General features: G+C 47.8%; 1 protein-coding gene across 4 annotated transcripts in view; it reads right to left on the minus strand.

The window, feature by feature from the left end:
* Brd1 (bromodomain containing 1) overlaps window positions 1–19,602 on the minus strand; it is a 48,041-nt gene that overhangs the window by 16,312 nt on the left and 12,127 nt on the right. For all 4 annotated transcript variants that reach the window (XR_004389771.1, XM_032919271.1, XM_032919263.1 and 1 more), the window contains exons 3-7: window positions 15,933–16,089; window positions 10,960–11,091; window positions 10,425–10,553; window positions 9,676–9,988; window positions 4,126–4,386 (exon numbers count right to left, since the gene is read on the minus strand). Coding sequence is in view for 3 of the 4 variants with exons in the window: in XM_032919271.1 (XP_032775162.1) it covers window positions 4,126–4,386; window positions 9,676–9,988; window positions 10,425–10,553; window positions 10,960–11,091; window positions 15,933–16,089 (992 nt within the window). In the remaining variant the exon portion in view is untranslated. The remainder of the gene's footprint in view (window positions 1–4,125; window positions 4,387–9,675; window positions 9,989–10,424; window positions 10,554–10,959; window positions 11,092–15,932; window positions 16,090–19,602) is intronic.

A 19,602-nucleotide genomic window follows, 5' to 3' on the forward strand; every position in this document is an offset into this window, starting at 1 on the left:
TGTTCAATATGAAACTCTTCCTGCCCGCTTGGGTTAGGTTCATTAACAGCTTCGGAAGGACAGTGTGATTGGCAAGGCACACAGGGACACTGACAAGATGGGATTAGGAGCAGTGCTGAGCCATGCATGGCGTTCTTGGTCCATAAACACGAAACAGAAGCCACTGGCTGCTGTGTCAGGCTGGTAGGTAAGCTGGGCTGGGAGTGACCGCTTTCTGGCTCACTTACACTCAAGTCTCCAGTCTGCCTCCTACCTCCTCTTCCTTCATGGGTCTGTACCTTTTAACTGAGTCCACGCAGCTGATCCTGACTGAGGCTTCCAAAATGTCCAATCCAGTCCCTATGGCCTCTTGAGGCCAAGGCTAATGGGCAGCCCCAAGCAGTACAAGACCACCAGAGAACAGCACCAGAGGCCTCCTACCCAGGGCTCCAGACACTGTAGCTCTCCCATCTTTCCACAGCCTAGAGGTACCAAAGGCCCATTTTGTGCCTCCTGCTTAACTTCCAGATTCAGTCACTACTGCTAAGACAAGTGAACATGCCTGTCCCTCCCCACAAGGCCTCCACCACACTCCATTCCCTGCACCCACTGTCTAATCCAAAGCTGCTTGTCCACGAGGGACTGCATAGCCAGGCCACTCATCTATGGTCCCCTCTACACTCAAGCCATGTATCCTCCCTGCTTTGTAGCAACCTGAGGAGAAGCCCTGGGTCTCAACCACCACCACAGTTCACTGTCATACTCTAGGTGTTACAGAAACAAGCACACTGGATACACAAGGCTATACAGGTCAAGTGAAGCATCGCCTCCAGTAACCTTATGGCTACATGGACCACCACTGGGGGTGTTCCTTAGTCTCCTCACCACAGTGAGCCCTAGCAACCCCTGAGGCAGTCAGGCTCCTTATGAGTGAACTCTCACTCTAGCACACTGGGCAGTGCCAGGGCTGCAGCTAACACTCCATCAGGTCCCTCCCTCAGACAGAAAGAACTCTTACCGGCAGTTAAAATACAAACGTAAAACATTTTGATTTTTAAAACCTCACTGTCTGCTAACAACTGAACATTACTTGTAAACTGTATCTTCTGTTAACTTCCAGAACCAGTGCCACACAACTTGAAAATGAGTAAGAATAGCAGTACTCAAAACTCCCCAACTCAACTTACAACCTAGAGCAGCGAGGGAAAGCTGCCCATCCTCTTCACATGCGGATCACAGACTTCACTCAGACCAGCTATGCTGTTTGACCATGACGCTCTACACAAAGCCAATTGAATGCTTCCACCAAAGCCAGACAACTCTGGATACCACAGCAGAATGTGTAGACACATTTAACAGCTAGAAACCGCACCAACCCCCGCCAGCAATCTACTCCTGCTTCCCTCTCCAGCCAGCCCTGAAGGAGCAGTCGCCACTGCATTCAGTGGAGTTTAACATGGGGTGCACAGAGCAGGAACAGTCACTGGCAGTGCGGATCTGGCCCAGAGTCTTCCACACCCCACAACCTACATAGACTCTGGGCTTCCCAAAGCTCCTAGTTAAAAATGAATGAATAAAAAGGTCTAAGAGCTCAAGTTTGCCCCACAGGTTTATCATGACCCTATTCCATGTGTCCCTTAGACTTCAACTGACTGAATTCTTCAACCTTAAGTTCAGCATGGAAGGCCTCCTGAAAAACAGCCTTCCCCTTGCACAAGAAAGCCAGGGCATGTCCACTGTCCAAGAGAATAAGACCTATTTTGTTCCTCAGACATTAGCCTTTGGGATGTTCCCTCTAATGCAAACACCCTAAATGTTACAATACAAAAATGTTATTTAATTACAGTTTTTAGTGAAATTGCTTATTTTATATTGATAAGCCTTCCTAGTGTGAAGAAAAAATCTATGATCATTCTCAAAAACAAAACAAAACAAAACAAACAAACAAACAAACAAGTCATAAGGTCTCAGGACCCTAGCTGGTCTGGCACTTGCTCTATAGATCAGGCTGGCCTGTAAGTTCATAGAGCTCTACCTCTGCCTCTGCGCCTCTGCGCCTCTGCGCCTCTGCCTCTGCGATGTATGACTGCACCCAACCAAAACATCCTCTTGGGGAAGAATATGCTGAATTACATAATGTCTTGAGTTCGGGGTTCTGTCCCAACATGCATATAGCAATTTTCACAGTTCTGCTTCTGTTGTTTACAGCAGAATTTAAGTTCTCCCCCATTGCCTGTCTGGAATTCAATCTCTTTAAGGGGCCCTAAATTCCACCCCACAGCTCTGCCTCAGAACGAACCATCAGGCTATTTCCTTCTCCTTTATCTTTCCTCTCAGCTAAAAGGAAAATGTTCCTTTCCTGCATTTTAAACACTGGCCAATAGCAATTCTGCCTCAGGTAACACCTATTGCTTCCTTTAAAGGGGCCACAGCAGTACACAACACCAGATCTGGTCTTCCAATAGCACTGCTCTTCCTCAGCCCTGTAAAACCAGACTGGTGAGGGAACTTGGGGGGTTGGGGAGGTGGAGAGGGGATTCTGCACACCTGCACACAGCTGTGAGAAAAGAAGTTTCTCTATCAAGAGCAAGAAACCGCAATATCCATGAGCTGTCCTGCCTAAACCTTCTCCCCAGCTGACTCTTCACAAGAAACAGCGCACAGACTCACTGGGTGGCTGGACCAAGGGTCCTACCCTAGCAGTGGGAAGAGGAGCCTGCAAGGGCTCCATGGGAAGCAGGCAATGGCACTACAGGGAATCACCACAGAATGCAAACAATAACAGTACCCTGGATGCATGTTTGTCAAAGGTCCCATCAACAAAGGTTCCTTAAAGAAAGCATAGAGCCCCCAACAGAGGCAGAAAATAGCCATGTGCACATCATTTGGCTTCTAGAAAATGAGGGGAAAATGTGTCACACACTGAAGAATAAAACCTCTACTGTGTGGACCACACAAACCTGTTCCCTAATGGCAAGGCAAAGGGTGTTTGTGGATTTACAAGTGGACACACTGGAAGGGTGTAAGGCCCGGAGAACTCAGTAGTGTTAGCCCTAGCTTCTGCTGGTTGCCTAGCATAACCACATGAAAGATGCAACCAGAGAAGGATGAAGTGGGCTAGAAGATTGTCACCAGCTGTTAAAATTATAAGACTAAATTTAACATGGCACAAGCATGACTGAGACCATGTCATTCTGAGGATATCTACTAACAGCCAGCCATACAGACCAAATGCAAACCACAGCTACATCTGCCTTGTGCTAATGTTTTCATATTCTTATTTGGATGGGGCAGAAAAAAATACCCAGGAAGATACTAAGTCAAACTGCTAACAGCAGTGGCGGAAGCAGTTTTATTTTCCTTTCCATTTCATGGAACTGGAATGTGGTGACGGTAAGGCAAGAGGATTACAGGGTGCTATGCTTCTCTAAACGTGCCACCACACAATGACCTGCTTATCAGGTGTGGAGCCCACTGGGCAGACAGCCTCTTCTGTACTCCTCCCTTCCTCTCCATCCTAACATCTCAGCTATCCAGCTCTTCCCAGATGCCACTCGCTGCTGCCAGAGTAAGACCGTGTCCACTGCAGGTGACCCACAGGAAGGGCCTGAAGCAGAGAGTCGGGAGAGGGAGAGGCCTGTGCTCAGAAGCACGTCAGTCCCCTCCAGCCAGGGCCGGGCTGCACTCTAGCAAGAATCATTCCTTTCAAAAAGCTGGCATAAGGCAGCGGGGGCAAAGGGGTAGAGGTGCTCACGAGGCCTCATCGCCTTGGCTTGATACCCAGATGTTGTAAGATGCCAGGAAAACCAACTCCAACTAGTCCTCTGACCTACACACACAAAGTAAAAACAATTTCAGGGGATCTAACCATCTAATGCTCTGCCTCGATTTAGAAAATACAACTAAGAATTTCTTATTCCCTCCATAGAAGCCACCTTCAATCCAGCATCAGCTCTATAAACTATCCCTTGTAAAGTCTTTCAGGCTCAAGTTAAAAAGAAAACCTAGGAGGACTATCCAGTGACCAAGAGTTCTGTGACCCTCAACACTTACAAGTTCACGACTGATTACTACAGAGCATCATCTAAGCCTGTCAGGAGACACCCATGTCCATGAGGTACGGCCCTCCCACCCCATCATGCTTACCTTCCTCCCCTGTGTCTGGCGCCAGTGGAGCAGCATCGTCTTCAAAGCCTCCTGTGCCTGCCCCTGTGGATGGGGTCTGGCTGTGCTGCTGACTCAGCTTGTTTCGGAGAAGAGCAATCTCTTTTTTGAGCAGCTTTGCCCGTTTACTCCGTGAGCCGCTGGACTTCATGGAGCAGGTCAGGTCCAACTTGTCCAGTAGTTCTCTCAGCTGCTCCTCCAAGCTCATGTGGGCCCTGTTGGCTGGGTCCAGCAACCTGTCCACTGAACCAAAGAACAGACATCATCAGCCCCCGACTCTCGGGCGCCTCTTAGAATAACACACTGATCCCAAGTATTCTTTAAAGCCTGCCCATGGCCACAGCACAAGCTTCACCATTTCTTTTTTGTTTGGTTGCTTGGTTTTTGTTTTGTTTCATTTCACCATTTGATGCCATATATAGTCCCCTCTACCCTGATTCTGAACACATGACAAGGCTGGCGCTAGAAAAAAGGCACTCCTCAGTTAGTGTGACACAAAGGACTAACGTGGCCACAGCAGAGGACATGCAGGAACCGTGTGTGGCCTCTCCTGGAAGAGGCTCCCACTCAGTCCTGCTGTGTAAAACGTGAGGGGCGCGAAGACCACCAGAAATGTGTGAGACCAACACAGACACAAAACCGACTGCCGACAGGAGCTGCAGTGCACTACGCTCACATCAACACCAGGCGCCCAAATTCTAAGAACACTGACTACAGAACTTAGTAAAACAGCCAAAGAAATTCTTTAATCTTGCAAAGATAAAACCAAAGACCAGCAGGGGCAACAGAGAGACATACACAGCATAAAGGAGACCTGCCCAGACCTGGCAGCTGACCAGTGAGAACCGGAACTGCCCTGTCTGAAGAACAGCACTGACCAGCACGAGACACGAGCAAACCCTGCCCGGCTGGCTACCTCAGGGCTCATAGTCACACTATTTCAACAAAATCTAAAAGTTAACGCCTCAAATGAGTTCCGGTAAACAAAATTCCTTTAATCTGAAGTACCGAAAATAAAAAATAATCTTAACACCCCTCCCCTCAAAACTTTCCAATGCTGGCTTCCTTTTGCTCTGTTCTTTGCTTGCTGAGATAGGATCTCACAGGCTGGCCTCACTTGTGACTCTCCTTCCTCAACTCCCGAGTGCTAGGCCTGCACACTCTGCTTGTCCCTTCTTTTGGATTTGTATGAGCTTGGCTTAGGGAGTGGCCCTGTTGGGAGGTACGGCCTTGTTGGAGAAGGTGTGGCCTTGTGAGTGTGGGCTCGCTGCCTGGGAGCCAGTATTCCGCCAGCAGCCTCCCGAGGAAGATGGAGAACCCTCAGCTCCTCTTGCACCATGTCTGCCTGTTGCCATGCTCCCACCTTGATGATAATGGACTGAACCTCGAAACCTGTAAGTCAGCCCCAATTAAATGTCCTTATAAGAGCGGCCTTGGTCATGGTGTCTGTTCACAGCAGTGAACCCTAAGACATTGGTCCAGGGACTGGGGCACTGCTGTGACAGGTGTGACCATGTTTTCATGTGGAAGAATGTACATTTGGGGGACTTTGAATTTGGAAAGCCATAATGTTTTAAGTGGGGCTTAAGGGCTATTCTAGTAGGAATATGGAAGACTTTGTTGCTGTGAGTGATTTGAACTGTGTAGACCTGGCCCAAGAGGTTTCAGTGGAGAATTTCAGTTGTGGCCTAGAGACTGTTTTGTAGTTTGGTGAAGAATATGGCTGCTTTTTGTCCTTGCCTGAAGAGTCTGCCTGAGGCTAAGGTGAAGAGACTCAGAATAATTGCATTTACAAAGGAAGTCTCGGAAACGCCCATCACAGACTTTCTTCTGTTAAAATTCAAGAGTGTTTTGAATAAGCATACCAAGGTTAGAAAGGAAATCAGGAAGTGAGCTAAAACCTATATTCAAAGATAATAAACTGAATTAAGGGAGTGGTAGAGCCTTGGGGCAAGATCCCACCCAGCTAAATTTAGGTCCAGACAAGGTAGAACAAGCCTTTGAACCCCACCCCCACCCCCAGGCAAAGGCAAGCAGATCTCTAAATTCAAGGCCAGCCTAGGAGCAAGTTGTAGGTGAAGAAAAGCTTAAATCCAGGCCTGGTGTTACACACCTTTAACCCCAGGAGCCAGGCATGCCAATCTCTGAGTTCAAGGTCAATCTACGGAGCAAGAACCGACACAGCCAAGCTAGGGTGGAAAACAGGAAGCTGGTGATAGTGTTATAGAAGAAGGGGCCATGTTCCAGCTCCTGCAAGCAGCAGAATTTGGCAGCTTCAGTCATGTGTCTCTGGCTTTATGGTCAAGAGGAGAAAACAGACTACTGGGACAATTGATGCTAGTTAACTGGAGCTAAAAAATTAGTGGTGATTAAGAAGAGACCAGCAGGGCTGAAGAGATGGCTCAGGGGTCAAAGGTCCTGAGTTCAATTCCGGAAACCACGTGGTGGCTCGCAACCATCTGTAACAGGGACCAATACTCTGTTCTTGTGTGTCTGAAGAGAGCTATACTGTACTCATAAAAAATTAGACCATCACTGAGATGAAATCTTCTGGGAGTTTTTCCTGAGAACACAAAGAAGCTGTGTTCATACTTCTTAATGTGTAAGAATCACCCGGGTGGCACTGGTTTTGAAGGTAGGAAGGGTCATGAAGAGCAGCTGAGGCTGGGCACTGTGGCCATGGTGAAGGTACAGCCTCAGGTGTAGTTGATGGCCCAGGACTGAAAAGGTCGTGCAAAGGAGGCTTGGCACCATGAAGAGAGCCTATGAGAGGTTATTGGTAAGGCCTAGCTGCAGCGGACGTCCCCAGTGTACAGTAGTGGCAGTTCCTCTGAGTTTAGAGGGCTACAGAGGGCAGAGCTGGAGACAGAACACCAGCCCTTTGGAGGATCATATGTGGATCCCAGAAGCTAAATCAAGAAGCTATAAAACAGAAGTTGCCTTGGAGACTCTGCTGGGGAAAGCTGCTAACAGGGAATGGGCCAGCCCAGAAGAAAGAAGTCTGCTGCAGTCAACAAGGATGGCAAAGGGGGTGGGTGATCTGAAGACATGGAGACTCTGACAGACATGGAGACGCAGACTTTGCCCCGCTGGTTCCTGTCCTGCTTTGGAGATTAGTTAAATAACTGAATGAATCTCAGAAGATCACTGACAGACATGGAGATGCAGACTTTGCCCCGCTGGTTCCTGTCCTGCTTTGGAGATTAGTTAAATAACTGAATGAATCTCAGAAGAGACTTTGAACTTTGAACATTGTTGAGACCACGACTTGAAATTGGACTAAATGTAATTTGCATTATGCTATGTTTAGGTATGGCCTCTCACAGACTTGTCTGAACAAGCCTCTGGGGGCCAGGGAGTGGAATGTGATGGTTTGTATAGGCAAGGCTCAGGAATGGCACTGCTAGGAGGTGTGGTCTTGTTGGAGTAGGCGTGGCTCCTAGCTGCCTGGGAGCCAATATTCTACTAGCAGCCTACAGAGGAAGATGTAGAATTCTTAGCTTCTTCTGCACCATGTGCCTGTCTGGATGCTGCCATGTTCCCTTCTAGATGATAATGTACTGAACCTTGAACCTGTAAGCCAGCCCCAATTAAATGTTGCTTGTAGGGGAATGTCAGGGGGAGGTGGGAAGGAGTGGGTCGGTGGGTGAGGGAGCACCCTCATAGAAGTAGGAGGATGAAGGGGGATGGGATAGGGGGTTTCTGGAGGGGTTTCTGTTCACAGCAGTAAACCCTAAGACAAGCATCTTCATTAGAGCAGGCTCAAAACAGTGGCAGAGGTACCCAGAGCTCATCCTACTCACTGAGGGAGAAATCAATTTGTGCTTTTCATTATTACCTTCCCCTTTGGCAAAAAGCCTGGCGTAGAAATTTATTTAACAATGGCAAAGTTGGTTTCCTGGAAGTATCAACTTTGAGGCCTCCAAGCCCTGTCCATCTACAGAGCATGAGAATCAGAAGCTATTGGGTCGAAGACTCCCAGATGTCATTGACTCCTCTGCTTCTAAGGGCACCCAATACCATTCAGAGCAGTCACAGCCACAACAGCTAAGACTGGAGCACTACCCTTGCCTCCCACACAGGCTGAAGAAAGAACAGGATGTACATGAAGGACTGAGAGTCACTCTAATCCTGGGCGCAATCAGGCTCATCTGCTGGGGGGACATCTCAGCACAAGATGGCTCCCACTAACCAGTTGCACTGGACCTGTATCTAGGGTTGCAGAAATCTCTCACCTGTATGTATGCAATGCATCTATTTTTCCAAACAAGGGCTCATGTAACACAGGCTAACCTTAATTCACTATGTAGCCAATATGACCTTTAAATCCTAATCTTTGTATCAACATACCCAGTTTATGCTGTGCTGACACTGAACCCTTTGTGCATGAAAAGAAACTACTAAACCACACTCTGGCCTGCTTGTGTTTTCTTTCTAATTATACTTTTTGGATCAATTTTGGTTTTTAGGCAGGGTCTCAGAGTGTAACTCACAGTAGCCTGGAAATCACTACAGTCTAGACTGGCCTTGAATTTGCGGCAAATGTCCTGTTTTAGCTTCCTGAGTGTGGCACTACATCCTATCTTGAAAAAAAGAATTCTATCTATCCTGTATGCCCTGCAGATGCACGAGTACTAAAGAGACAGTTTCTCTGGGGAGTGAGGGAGCCTTCGAGGGCCCTGACGTCACTAAGTCACAAATATAACCAATGGGAAAGCAAAGGCAGAGTCAGAGCTGGCTGACCATCCAGGAGAAGGAAAAGCACTGGATAAACCTAAGTCAGTACAGTTCCACCATGTTCCTGGGCAGTCAAAACAGGAACACAGGATCTTGGGTAAATACAAGCAAACTTCATGCACCTACATAATAAAGATTAAGGGGCAAAGACCTTCATAAGAACTGCTTGAAGGGCAGACATGGCGGTGCACATGTAACCGCGGCGCTCAGGAGGCAGGAGCGGGTGGACTTGTGTCAGTCCCAGGCCAGCCTGACCCACATGCAGCCAAGGCTGTCATCAAGACCTTATCTCCAAAATCAGCACCTTACTTGGAGGAAATCAATGAACAGCACAGCAGCATGTCCCTGGTGGGGTCCAGAGTACAAGCTCACCCTGAAGGGCTAGGAGGGTTAGGCCATGTCCTAAAAACAGGCTAAGGCTGGGCCCTCTGAGGACCTGCAAGCATCCCAGAGAGAGGATCAGAGGCACAGCCAGTTTTAGTTCCTGCTTTTATTTCTCAGCTGAAATATGATGACTAATGGCTGCCTTCTCACTGCAAGACCTCCTCAGAAGCAAGGCCAGTCCCTTTGGGGATGAATGCTTAACTACAGTGTCTTCACGGCCTTCACCACCTAGACCCCTGTTTCTTGCAGTAAGTGTGTGAAAATGTGGCAAGGCCCATGTGAGATGTGCTGCATATACGGTGCACATGCACCTCAGGAGCACGCATGCTGCCTGTATGCTGGAGTCTTAATAAGTACAGTCTGAGAGAAAAAGCATCCGCTGTCCTCCTGGATGCAGTGCCGGGTTCTTACCCTCTTCCCAGGAGAAGGGCCGCCGAGGGGCTGCGATGGGTCGCTCAGGCAGGTGCATTCCCGAGGCCTCTTCCAGGCCGATGCTATCCACCTCACGCCGGGCCTGCCTCAAGACAACACCTCCCTGATCTCGCAGCCTCACTGCAGCTCTATAAAACACGGTGTCCTTGGCATTGTACTTCATGCAGTTATCTACAATGAGATTAAAATCCTCCTCAAACGCATGGAGGTTTTTATACCCTTGAGCTTCTAGCCGTTTCCTCATTGTAGCAAAGTCCATGGGATGTTTAATGTGATCCAAATAATCTGGTACCTAATTTTAGGAAGGAAAATAAACATTTACAAACCAAAGAAAAAAAATCAAAACTTATTTCATGCTTTCTATAGCTAATCACACCTGAGACATACAACTCCGCCCCGCCCTCCCATCAACTCTAAGCCAATACAAACTAAGCCCAGTCACTACAGGGACCCTCCCAACCTACTTCCTTGAACTAAAAGTACAACAGATGGGGCACCAGCAGGGTTCTCATCACCAATAACTAATTTCTGAGTAGAAATTCTCAGTGCCTTACAAAGAGGCACAATCTTTTATAATTAAAATACTATTCACTAAAATTCATTAAATATTAAATAATAATGAGAATTAAGAAAGCAGGTAACCTGCTCTCCCTAGTCCCGTGCTTCCTAACCAAGCAGCAGTATGGATCCAACCACATGAAAAAGAACAGAGTTACAGCAGCACGCACCTCCTTGAGACTCACGGGCTGGGCAAAGATCTTTGCAGGGTCCTTCTCCTGTAGCTGCTCCAGGACTGAGCGTAGCAGCACAGTCAGAGGTGTCAACCGGAGCTCCATAGCCATCTGCTCCACCTTCACCTGGCAACAACAGCATAGACTATCTCTAGAGGAGCGTAGGGACAGCTCTCTTGGAGACAGATCGTGCACCTCCAAATACAGCACAATCACAGAAGCGACACTCCAACCATCAGCACAGAGCGGCCTACGTGAACGCTCCCACCCTACCACAAGGCAGCCTTCTCTCTGCAAGGACAAGCATTTCTCCTTTAAGACCCTTGTACACTGAGGTGGTGGCTACCCAAAAAGAACACAGAGGTACCACAGGACCAACTATAAGGTAGGGATATGCTGTGGGGAGGGAACAGCACACAAAATCAGCAGGTACACAGGGGCCACTCCGGAGCATTCCGTGACAGCAGCAAGATGTCCATCTAGAGAGAGCCAGCCCTGAAGGTGGCAGCTCCCGAGGGCCCCACACACTCACCTGCTCCCGTTTGAGTTTCTCCCGCTTGCGCAGCAGCTCGATCAGCAGGCGTGCACGCTCCAGGTCATGCCGCAGCCGCTGCCAGTACTTGAGCTTCTCTTTGGCAGCTTTCATCTCTTCATCATTTTCTCTCTGAGAAAATTAAATCAAACTTTCCATCAGTCAAACCCAGAAGTTCCTGCCAGGGGTCTAACAAGCTCATATAACAAGTGAGACTAAAAGGGTAACAGGACCTGGGACCCAGTCTCTTTTAAGAATCCCTATAAATGTACTGTGACAAGGAACAGGAAGGTCTAATGGGACCATGGCACAAGGGGTCCTGGTTTGACTCCAGGAGGTAGGAATGGAGGGGGTATTAGAAAGGAGATGTACGGGGTTGGGGATTTAGCTTAGTGGTAGAGCGCTTGCCTAGGAAGCGCAAGGCCCTGGGTTCGGTCCCCAGCTCCGAAAAAAAGAACCAAAAAAAAAAAAAAAAAAAAAAGAAAGGAGATGTACGAGAGGTACAAACCTAAGCCATCCTTACTGGCAGCGGAATATTACACAGGCTCCGTTCGGGGCTCGGCAGGTAAGTGTAGGGATCACTTCTAACTAACCCCATAGACTAGCACGGGCACTGTAGTTGCCAGTCACAGCTGCCTTCTCAGGTGACAGAGCAGTACACCAGATAGCACCTCTCCTAACTTGGTCAGCATCTTGCACCAGCCCCTCTCTACCCTAACCATCAAAATGTGCAAAAAGTGCAGCACTGGGAAGTCAAGCGACACAGACAGTAGCAGAAAAGCAGTGGGGCTCTGCCTGGTCACATGGATGTGAATCCTTGAGAAGCTCAGAGTTCTAAGCAGGATTAAGAGACAGAAACCCCGGGCTGGAGAGATGGCTCAGCGGTTAAGAGCACCGACTGCTCTTCCAAAGGTCCTAAGTTCAATTCCCAACAACCCCACATGGTGGCTTGCAACATCTGTAAAGAGATCCGATGCCCTCTTCTGGTGTGTCTGAAGACAGCTACAGTGTACTTATATATAATAAATGAATAAATCTTAAAAAAAAAAAAAAAAAAAAAGAAGAAGACAAGACACCTGATGGAGCCACTCAAGGCTGAAATGTCCAAAGGGTACTCTTACTACCTCACAAATGTACAGGGGACAAGAGCCAATGCCACAGGGATAGCACACGTCCCTCGATAGCAACCAAGGACACCAAACAAGACCAGAGCCCTATCTACAAAGGACCAGGTTTTCCAGCCACTTCCTAAGAAATTCAACATGCCACATCCTCTCAGTAATCCATGCATCTTATTTAAACCAAGTTCCCCAGAGCTCTGCTCTCCCAACCCAGATATCACTCTTTCCTGCCACCCCATAGTGAGCCTGTCCAAGACCCGGGTCCTCATCCAACAAAATAGTCATCATCCAAAGCTATATCCCCACTCTCTATTCTGTGTTAAAGACATGGGATGACCTCCTTGCAGTAACGCAGTGTCCTGTCCCTATGGTAAAGGGATGGAGAATAGCCTACCCAAAAGTTTCTGCACTACTGGACAGTAACCTAAATAGCCACATCTGTCAACCACAAGCAAAGTGCTGACAGCCAGCTGTAGAACACAGACATGAGACCCTTCTCTCTCTGGACAGCTTTGCCTCTCACAGCCCAATGACACCACAGCAGAGATTCTGCAACCCAAGCTACCAGCACACTGGTCAAGGATGGAGGGTCTCAGGGAAAAGTGTCACCAACCAAAAACTCTGTCGACAGCCACTCTTCATGGTTGAAAATGACAGCACAGAATGGGCATGGCATGATCTGTCTCAATGCACATACTTCAGCACCCACAGTAATGTACGCTGTACCTGATATTACCGACAATTCTTAAGCATTTAGTTGGGGTTGATGACAGTATCATCTCATATAGTAAGTAAATACAAGGAAAGGGAGGTTCAGAAACCAACCACCACCAGGTGTGTCCATGTACACCTTTAATATCAACTCTTACGAGGCAGAGACTGAGTTCTATGAGTTCAAGGCCAGCATATATAGCAAGCTCCAGGTCAACCCTGTCTCAAAAATAAACAAAGAAAAAAGAAACTAATACCCTAACATCTGGACAACTTCCTATCTGCTACTTAGAAACAGACTTGGTTACTCAGAGAGAACCCCCATGAAGCAAAAGAAATCTCCCGATTGCCAATAGGTCTGAGCTTGAGTATTTAGGGATAGGCAAAACTCAGTGGTTTGCTCGTGGCCTGGTTTTAATCTTTATAAGGTCATGGGGTAACTGGGCCACTGTCTGTACTCCAACATGCCACAGGCTCATGAAGACAGGACCCTGTACACCAACCTACACCAAGCATCCCATCTATGAACCAGCTTCCCAGTATGGTTCTGACGCAGTCTGCTTTGGTACAAGCAACCAATGCTGGGAGTCTTCCAGGAGACTTCTGAGAAGAGGAAGCTCAGTCGTCACCCGCCCACTCCCAAGAAGAACACATGCATTCAGTGTTTCCACTCCTCACACAGGTCACGATCTAGGCGCTGGGATAAAGGAGGACAGCAGAAACCAAACCCTGTGACAAGGACCAGTCCAGCAGTGAGGCCAAGGGCCCCTGTACTGGGAGAACTGGTCAGCGTATCTGTGAGGCACACAGCAGATTGGCAGCAGTGGCTCCCATACGCTTCAACCATGACCCTAAGGGCAGCTAGGCTCAGCCATGTCAGACCCAAGATTTCCAGAATTCTATGAATAAATGGGTAGAAGTAGAGGCCCAGAGCTAGAGGGAAAGGAAAACAGGAAATAAAAAAAATAAAATAAAAAATAAAAAAAATAAAACAGGATGAGTGGGGGCTTGCACCTTGCAAACTGTTGGACCAAATCTAAGGAGCCACACCAACCCACCTCCTACTATACCTCAGCAGAGGGCACAAGCAACATGCCTGCTTTCCTACCAGAGTAGGGCCTACGGAGTCACCGCACAGCTGGGAAGCTTCTAACCACCACAGTGAAAGACTCCAGTACAACAGCAACCTCAGTGATGTCCTCTCATAGCAGCTCATCCTGTCCCACCATCCCTATGCCTCATCCATCCTCCACAAAGTTAGTCACAGTAGAGAAATCGCACAGCCTTTTTCCAAAGCTGGGCTGAGCAGAGACAGCTAAAGTCAAAGGTAAGTCAAATTCTAACATTCAGTATTTCTAGTCTATAGATCCAGGCTGAGATGGAGCACACACAATGTCCAAGGCAAGGCTCAGGGCCATTACATCAAGCCTTACTAAGACAATGTGGGTACAGTTCACAACTTCCAATTTCATGTCCTGCCTGGTCCGACACAGCAGAGCAGACCTCTCTGCCATGGACAAAGCCTTCTACTTCCCTTCTGGTAATTCTAGAATGACCCAGCCCAGACCATCACAGAGCTTGCGTCCTCACAATTCGGTGCTCCCTCTCTCTCATGACCTCAATGTCCTATGCAAAAAGGGCAGCAAGTGTCCTTCCTCACAGGCCTGCCCTTTGACAGGGACGACCATCAGGGGGCCAGCCTTGCTTCCTTCTCTTATCACCTCCTTCCTGTAGCCTCTTCTTCCTCCTAGATCCACCTCTCTAGGGAAGCTACCCACAGGGACACTGGCATCCCATGCCCTTTGTTCTATGCTCCTATGTATGCAGAGGAGAAGAAGCCAACAGCTGAAGGCCCCAGCACTATACTAACGGCATTCCATTCTGATAATCTACCAAAACATTCCTCCTCAGCGGTTCACTAGGAATCTCCTCTAGCCCAAGACAATACCTATGGTCTGGATTCTCCACTTTTCTCTCCACATCTTCTCTTCCCAACACTGCCACCATCACATAAGCATCGTTCCTACCAGTGCCCAGGGTTACCAAACACCTCCCCCACTTAATGACCAATATCCCTAAGACTCTCTTGCCCTAAAACCTTTTTCTCCTCTGGTACAAAGGAGAGTCCCTCTTTCCCAGGACAAGCCATCCTGGGAACCCATGGTAGGGCTGGGCGCCAAGAGTTATGGGCGGTATTGAGAACAGCAGCCTCTCACAGTATGTGACGTAAAGAACACGGTTGATTCACTCAACAACTAAAACAGCCTCTACTGTTCTAGGCACTTCAAAGCCTGGTTATACAATGACACTCCTCAGATGGGGCTGCTTCAGATACCCTATCTGGTAGTTTGAATATGCTTGGCCCAGGGAGTGGTACTATTAGGAGGTGTGTCCTTTCTTTGGAAGAAGTATGTCACTGTGGGGGTGAGCTTTGAGATCCTCCTCTTAGCTGCCTAGAAGACAGTAGTCTTCTCCTAACTGCCTTTGGATCAAGACGTAGAACTCTTGGCTCCTTCAACAGCACTGTGTCTGCCTGGATGCTGCCATGCTTCCCGCCAGGATGATAATGGACTGAACCTTGTCCATTGAGCAATACTTGGTAACTTCCAGATATAAGTGTCTAATCCACACAACAGGGCTCCAGAACCACTGCACACCTAACAGACAGGATACAGGATGAGAGCCCTGAGCTCATCCCACAACTGTGCCTGTGACAGCCATACCTGTGACAGCCACAGGGACGCAACAGGATTCTACAGTTGTAAACTTCCGTTAACCTTGGTTGATATGTTACAAATGAAATGATCAGCTCCTCCCACTGGAACCAGCAGAAACCACCAGATGTGTATCTCGGGCAATGTGTAGAGGACTGCATAGGCCTCATCAGGCCTCCTGTCTTGACTATGCATGTGGCTCAAGCTGAACTAGGTTCTCTTCGCACTCCCTTTTCCCTGGGCACAACTCAACCCTGGAGCCACAGCAAACCTTGGGCAAATAGGAGCCACCTGAATAATCTGCAGCTTAGTAGTTCAAGGCTCAGGGGTCAGGGGTCAGGGGTCGGGGTTAGCACATCCAGCCTGAAGGGGCAGCCTGTGTTTGGAGGCACGTGACACCGAAAGGCAGATGAGCATGTACACATACCTGCTGCGTGTTTCTCTGGGACTGCAGGCTGGACTGGAGCCGCCGCAGCAGGGGAGCACCATTCCTAGACAGCCTTTTGAGTAACCAGTAGCTGTGGGCTCGCTCCACAAACTGCTTCTTCCGCTGAATGGCCACCTGATTCGCAATCCTATTTAATCTAAAACATGGAAAAACTGAGAGTTTAGCTTTGAAAAGCACATTAAAAAGTGTTTGCATTTAGAAAACTAGACAGGACAATGTTACCTTCAATAACACTGCAGTTCTCTCCTGAGCCTGTCCCTGGTACTATAGAAACAGTTCATAACCTTCAACTAACTAAAGATTTCATCCACCAAAACAGTCATCAGGTCAAACATCTAAAAGAAACAGCTTAACAAACTGCTCCTGTGTGACGTCCTATCTACACACACAGCAACCACTATTGATCACTGTCAGCTGAGATGCTGATGGCTGGACTCTGAGGTCACAGCCTGCTCTCACCAGGTGGCACCACCAGCCCTGGTCACACTGAACCTTGAAGAAACTCCAGAAACAGAGTGGCTCACCCACTCGCTCAGGTTGGGAACAGTCTGCTCTTAGTAAATGACAACCATCTGAGAAACTTTGTCCTTTGTGGACTAGCAGCACCAAGCTGTAAAAACCTCGGAGAGATTCTGGGCTGCTTTACACCACAGCCGCAGAAGAGCTCAGTGTGCCTCACAAAGATACTGAAAGACAAACTCCACCAAACCCCACAATTTCAAAACAATGAAACTCCAAAAGGCTACAAGAAGGTGTCCTTCATTGTACCACACATCGAAATCTCAGAACAGGCTTTAAAATTTTCTAAGTTCAGTTTTTTCGTTTTTTCTTGCTTTAAAAAAAAAAAAAAAGAATGCAAACCTAAATTCCACAGAACAATCAAAACACACCAGCACAGGTAGAAGGCCCAGCTCTGCCAAGGCCGGCTTGCCCGTGAGAATGCTTCACACAGTGAGGCTGTCAAGCCTCCTGGCTGAGCTCCACTAAATGGTGCACTGCTCTAGGTGGCTCTGCGTGTTCAGTGTGGGTGGGTCAGATACCAAGCCCACGAAGCATCATCTCTAATGACAAACCCACCAAAGGACACCCGGATGGAGGCAGGAAACCAGGCTGCAGCAAACAGTGATCAAGACCCACAGGAAGCTACATCAGCAGGTCAGGAGGCCTGGCTACTTCACTAGTACTGCTTGTGTTTTCAGAGGTGTGACATCTGGGCAGTAAACTACACACATCCCAACAACATGCGAACAAATGTTTAACACTACACTCGTGGTTATTTTAATGTTTGCAGGAAGCAGTACAGAGATACAAGAATTTTGGCTGGTTTTGGTTGATTTTCAAGACAGGGTTCTCTGTGTAATAATGGAGCCATGGCTGGCCCGGAACTAGCTTTATAGGCCAGGCTAGCCATGAGCTCAGAGTTCTGCCTCTGCCTCCCAGGTGCTGAGATTAACCATGTGTACCACCACACCCAGCCAGATACAAGAATTTTTTAGATTTTTTTTTTTTCCCGGAGCTGGGGACCGAACCCAGGGCCTTGCACTTCCTAGGCAAGCGCTCTACCACTGAGCTAAATCCCCAACCCCAAGAATTTTTTAACAATTTAAAAATCCAAAGAAATAATGGTTAGCAATTTGCTTTAAGATACCAATTTCATATTAGCCCCACCCCCTTCTCCAGTGCAAGAACTTGGGAAGTTGTGAATAGCTTGCAAGTTGTAAACAAGATATAAAAATAATTTCCATGTATTCTACAGGATGTACCCAAACATTACATGCAGACCCTGACTCACCCCGTGCGCAACCTCACACCTCGGAGAAAGGTGGACAACAGGCACTACAATACTGTAGCTCCCCAAAAACAGACCATTCAAGAGCAAGCATGTCCAACCAGTGCACCCCACACTCATCAACACTCAAGCCAACTACCAACTAACTCAGAGAAAACAGGCCAAACCATACCACTGACAGGCAACCAACACAAGGCAGACCAGAGACCCACAGCACACAGGAACCTGGAAGTGGACAAGACCAAAATGAACCTCTAGAAGGAAGCAGGCGCTTACCCTAGCCTGCCCCAGATCCCTGGAGTGACAGGTGCCAGCAGGAAGACCAAAAGCCGGCAGCTCCCTGTGCTCTGGCTTCCTATTTCACCACATCATTTCCACTTCCCACACATGCTCCCACCACCATGCCACTGCCCGGATAGGATTCAGCCACACAGTAAGTTGATGTGAGGCCCAATCTTGTGCTCTCTGCTCCCCAAATTGTGAGCTCAAAAAAACTTCTTTATAAACTACCCAACCTTGTCTATTTAGCTTTTATAACTAAAATCTGGTACAGGCATTATATATATCAAAGGCACAAATACACCAAGATTACTAGAGGAAAAGTCCATGAAGCAAACCTAACACAAGCCAGAACACTCATAGGAAGGGACTGTGCAGGGGCTGCCACAAGCAAGGGCTCATCGGACACAGACCAATTACAATCACTCCATTGTACCTTATTAACCACACGTCTGTCTTGTGAATCTTCTAATATCATAGTCTATTTAAAAATTTTAAATGCTGGCGAGAGTGCACTCAAAAACCTCAAGCCTTCCTAAACACAGCTACTAAACAAAACAAAAACACAGGAGGAAAACTAACTGGACCGTTATGCTGAGAGGTGTGAAGAGATGCGTACAGAGTGAGGGTGGCAAGTGACGTACACTGCCCGTCATTCCAGTCTTTACAGGCCTAGGTCTAAGGTGGAAGTCACTGCTTACAGCTAACTTGTAACTTGGTACGTACACTGCCACAACAAAGTCACTTTTATACCATCTACGTAGGGCAGGATTTCCAGCAGCTCAGTCAGTAAGAACAAACCAGGAAGAAAGCGGGCAGGCCGCACACAGCACTTCCGAGTCTGAGGCAGAAGGATGGTGAGGTTGAGGCCACTTGAGCTGCACAGAGAGACCATCTCAAAAGGAAAGGAAAGAACAGCAAGAGACATAGGGCTACCTCGTCCCCTTCTAACACTAGTATCCATCCATGGAAATCCTAACTAGTCTTTTTTAAAAACGAGTGATTCGGTTGTGAATTAAATATTACTTATTATTAAGAATTCTCCCCAGCACTCAATACACAGAGGCAGATGGATCTCTGTGAGTTGGAGGCCAGCCTGGTCTACATACAAGTTTCAGGCCAGCTGGGGCTACACAGTAAGACTGCTTTAAAAAACAAACAAACAACAAAAAAAACCCAAAAAAAACAAAAAACAAAAAACACAGCACAGTACACTGCATAGCAGAGTCAATCTTCTGGGCAGCTCAATAGGCAGGGCCTCGTCTGAGGTTGAGTAAAACAGCTGACAGACCAAAAAAGCCCACCTAAACTGCCATTTTCACAGATGCTGTCTACAAAAATAACTTAAGATTTATAATATATTGATATAAAAACAAAAAACCTAGCAAAGTCACAAAAGGGTAATTTTGGGGGTATTTTGGAAAAGGAGGTGGGTAGAGTTGTGGTTATTGTTTTGAGACGGCCTCACCAGGTAATCCTTTCACGTTAGCCAGGTGTGGTGGTACAAACCCTAATCCCAGTACTAGAGAGGCAGAAGCAAGGCAGTCTGGATTACATAGTGATTTCCAGGACAGCCAGACC

This window comes from Rattus rattus, chromosome 1 (assembly GCF_011064425.1).
Source record: "Rattus rattus isolate New Zealand chromosome 1, Rrattus_CSIRO_v1, whole genome shotgun sequence".
NCBI classification, from domain to species: domain Eukaryota; kingdom Metazoa; phylum Chordata; class Mammalia; order Rodentia; family Muridae; genus Rattus; species Rattus rattus.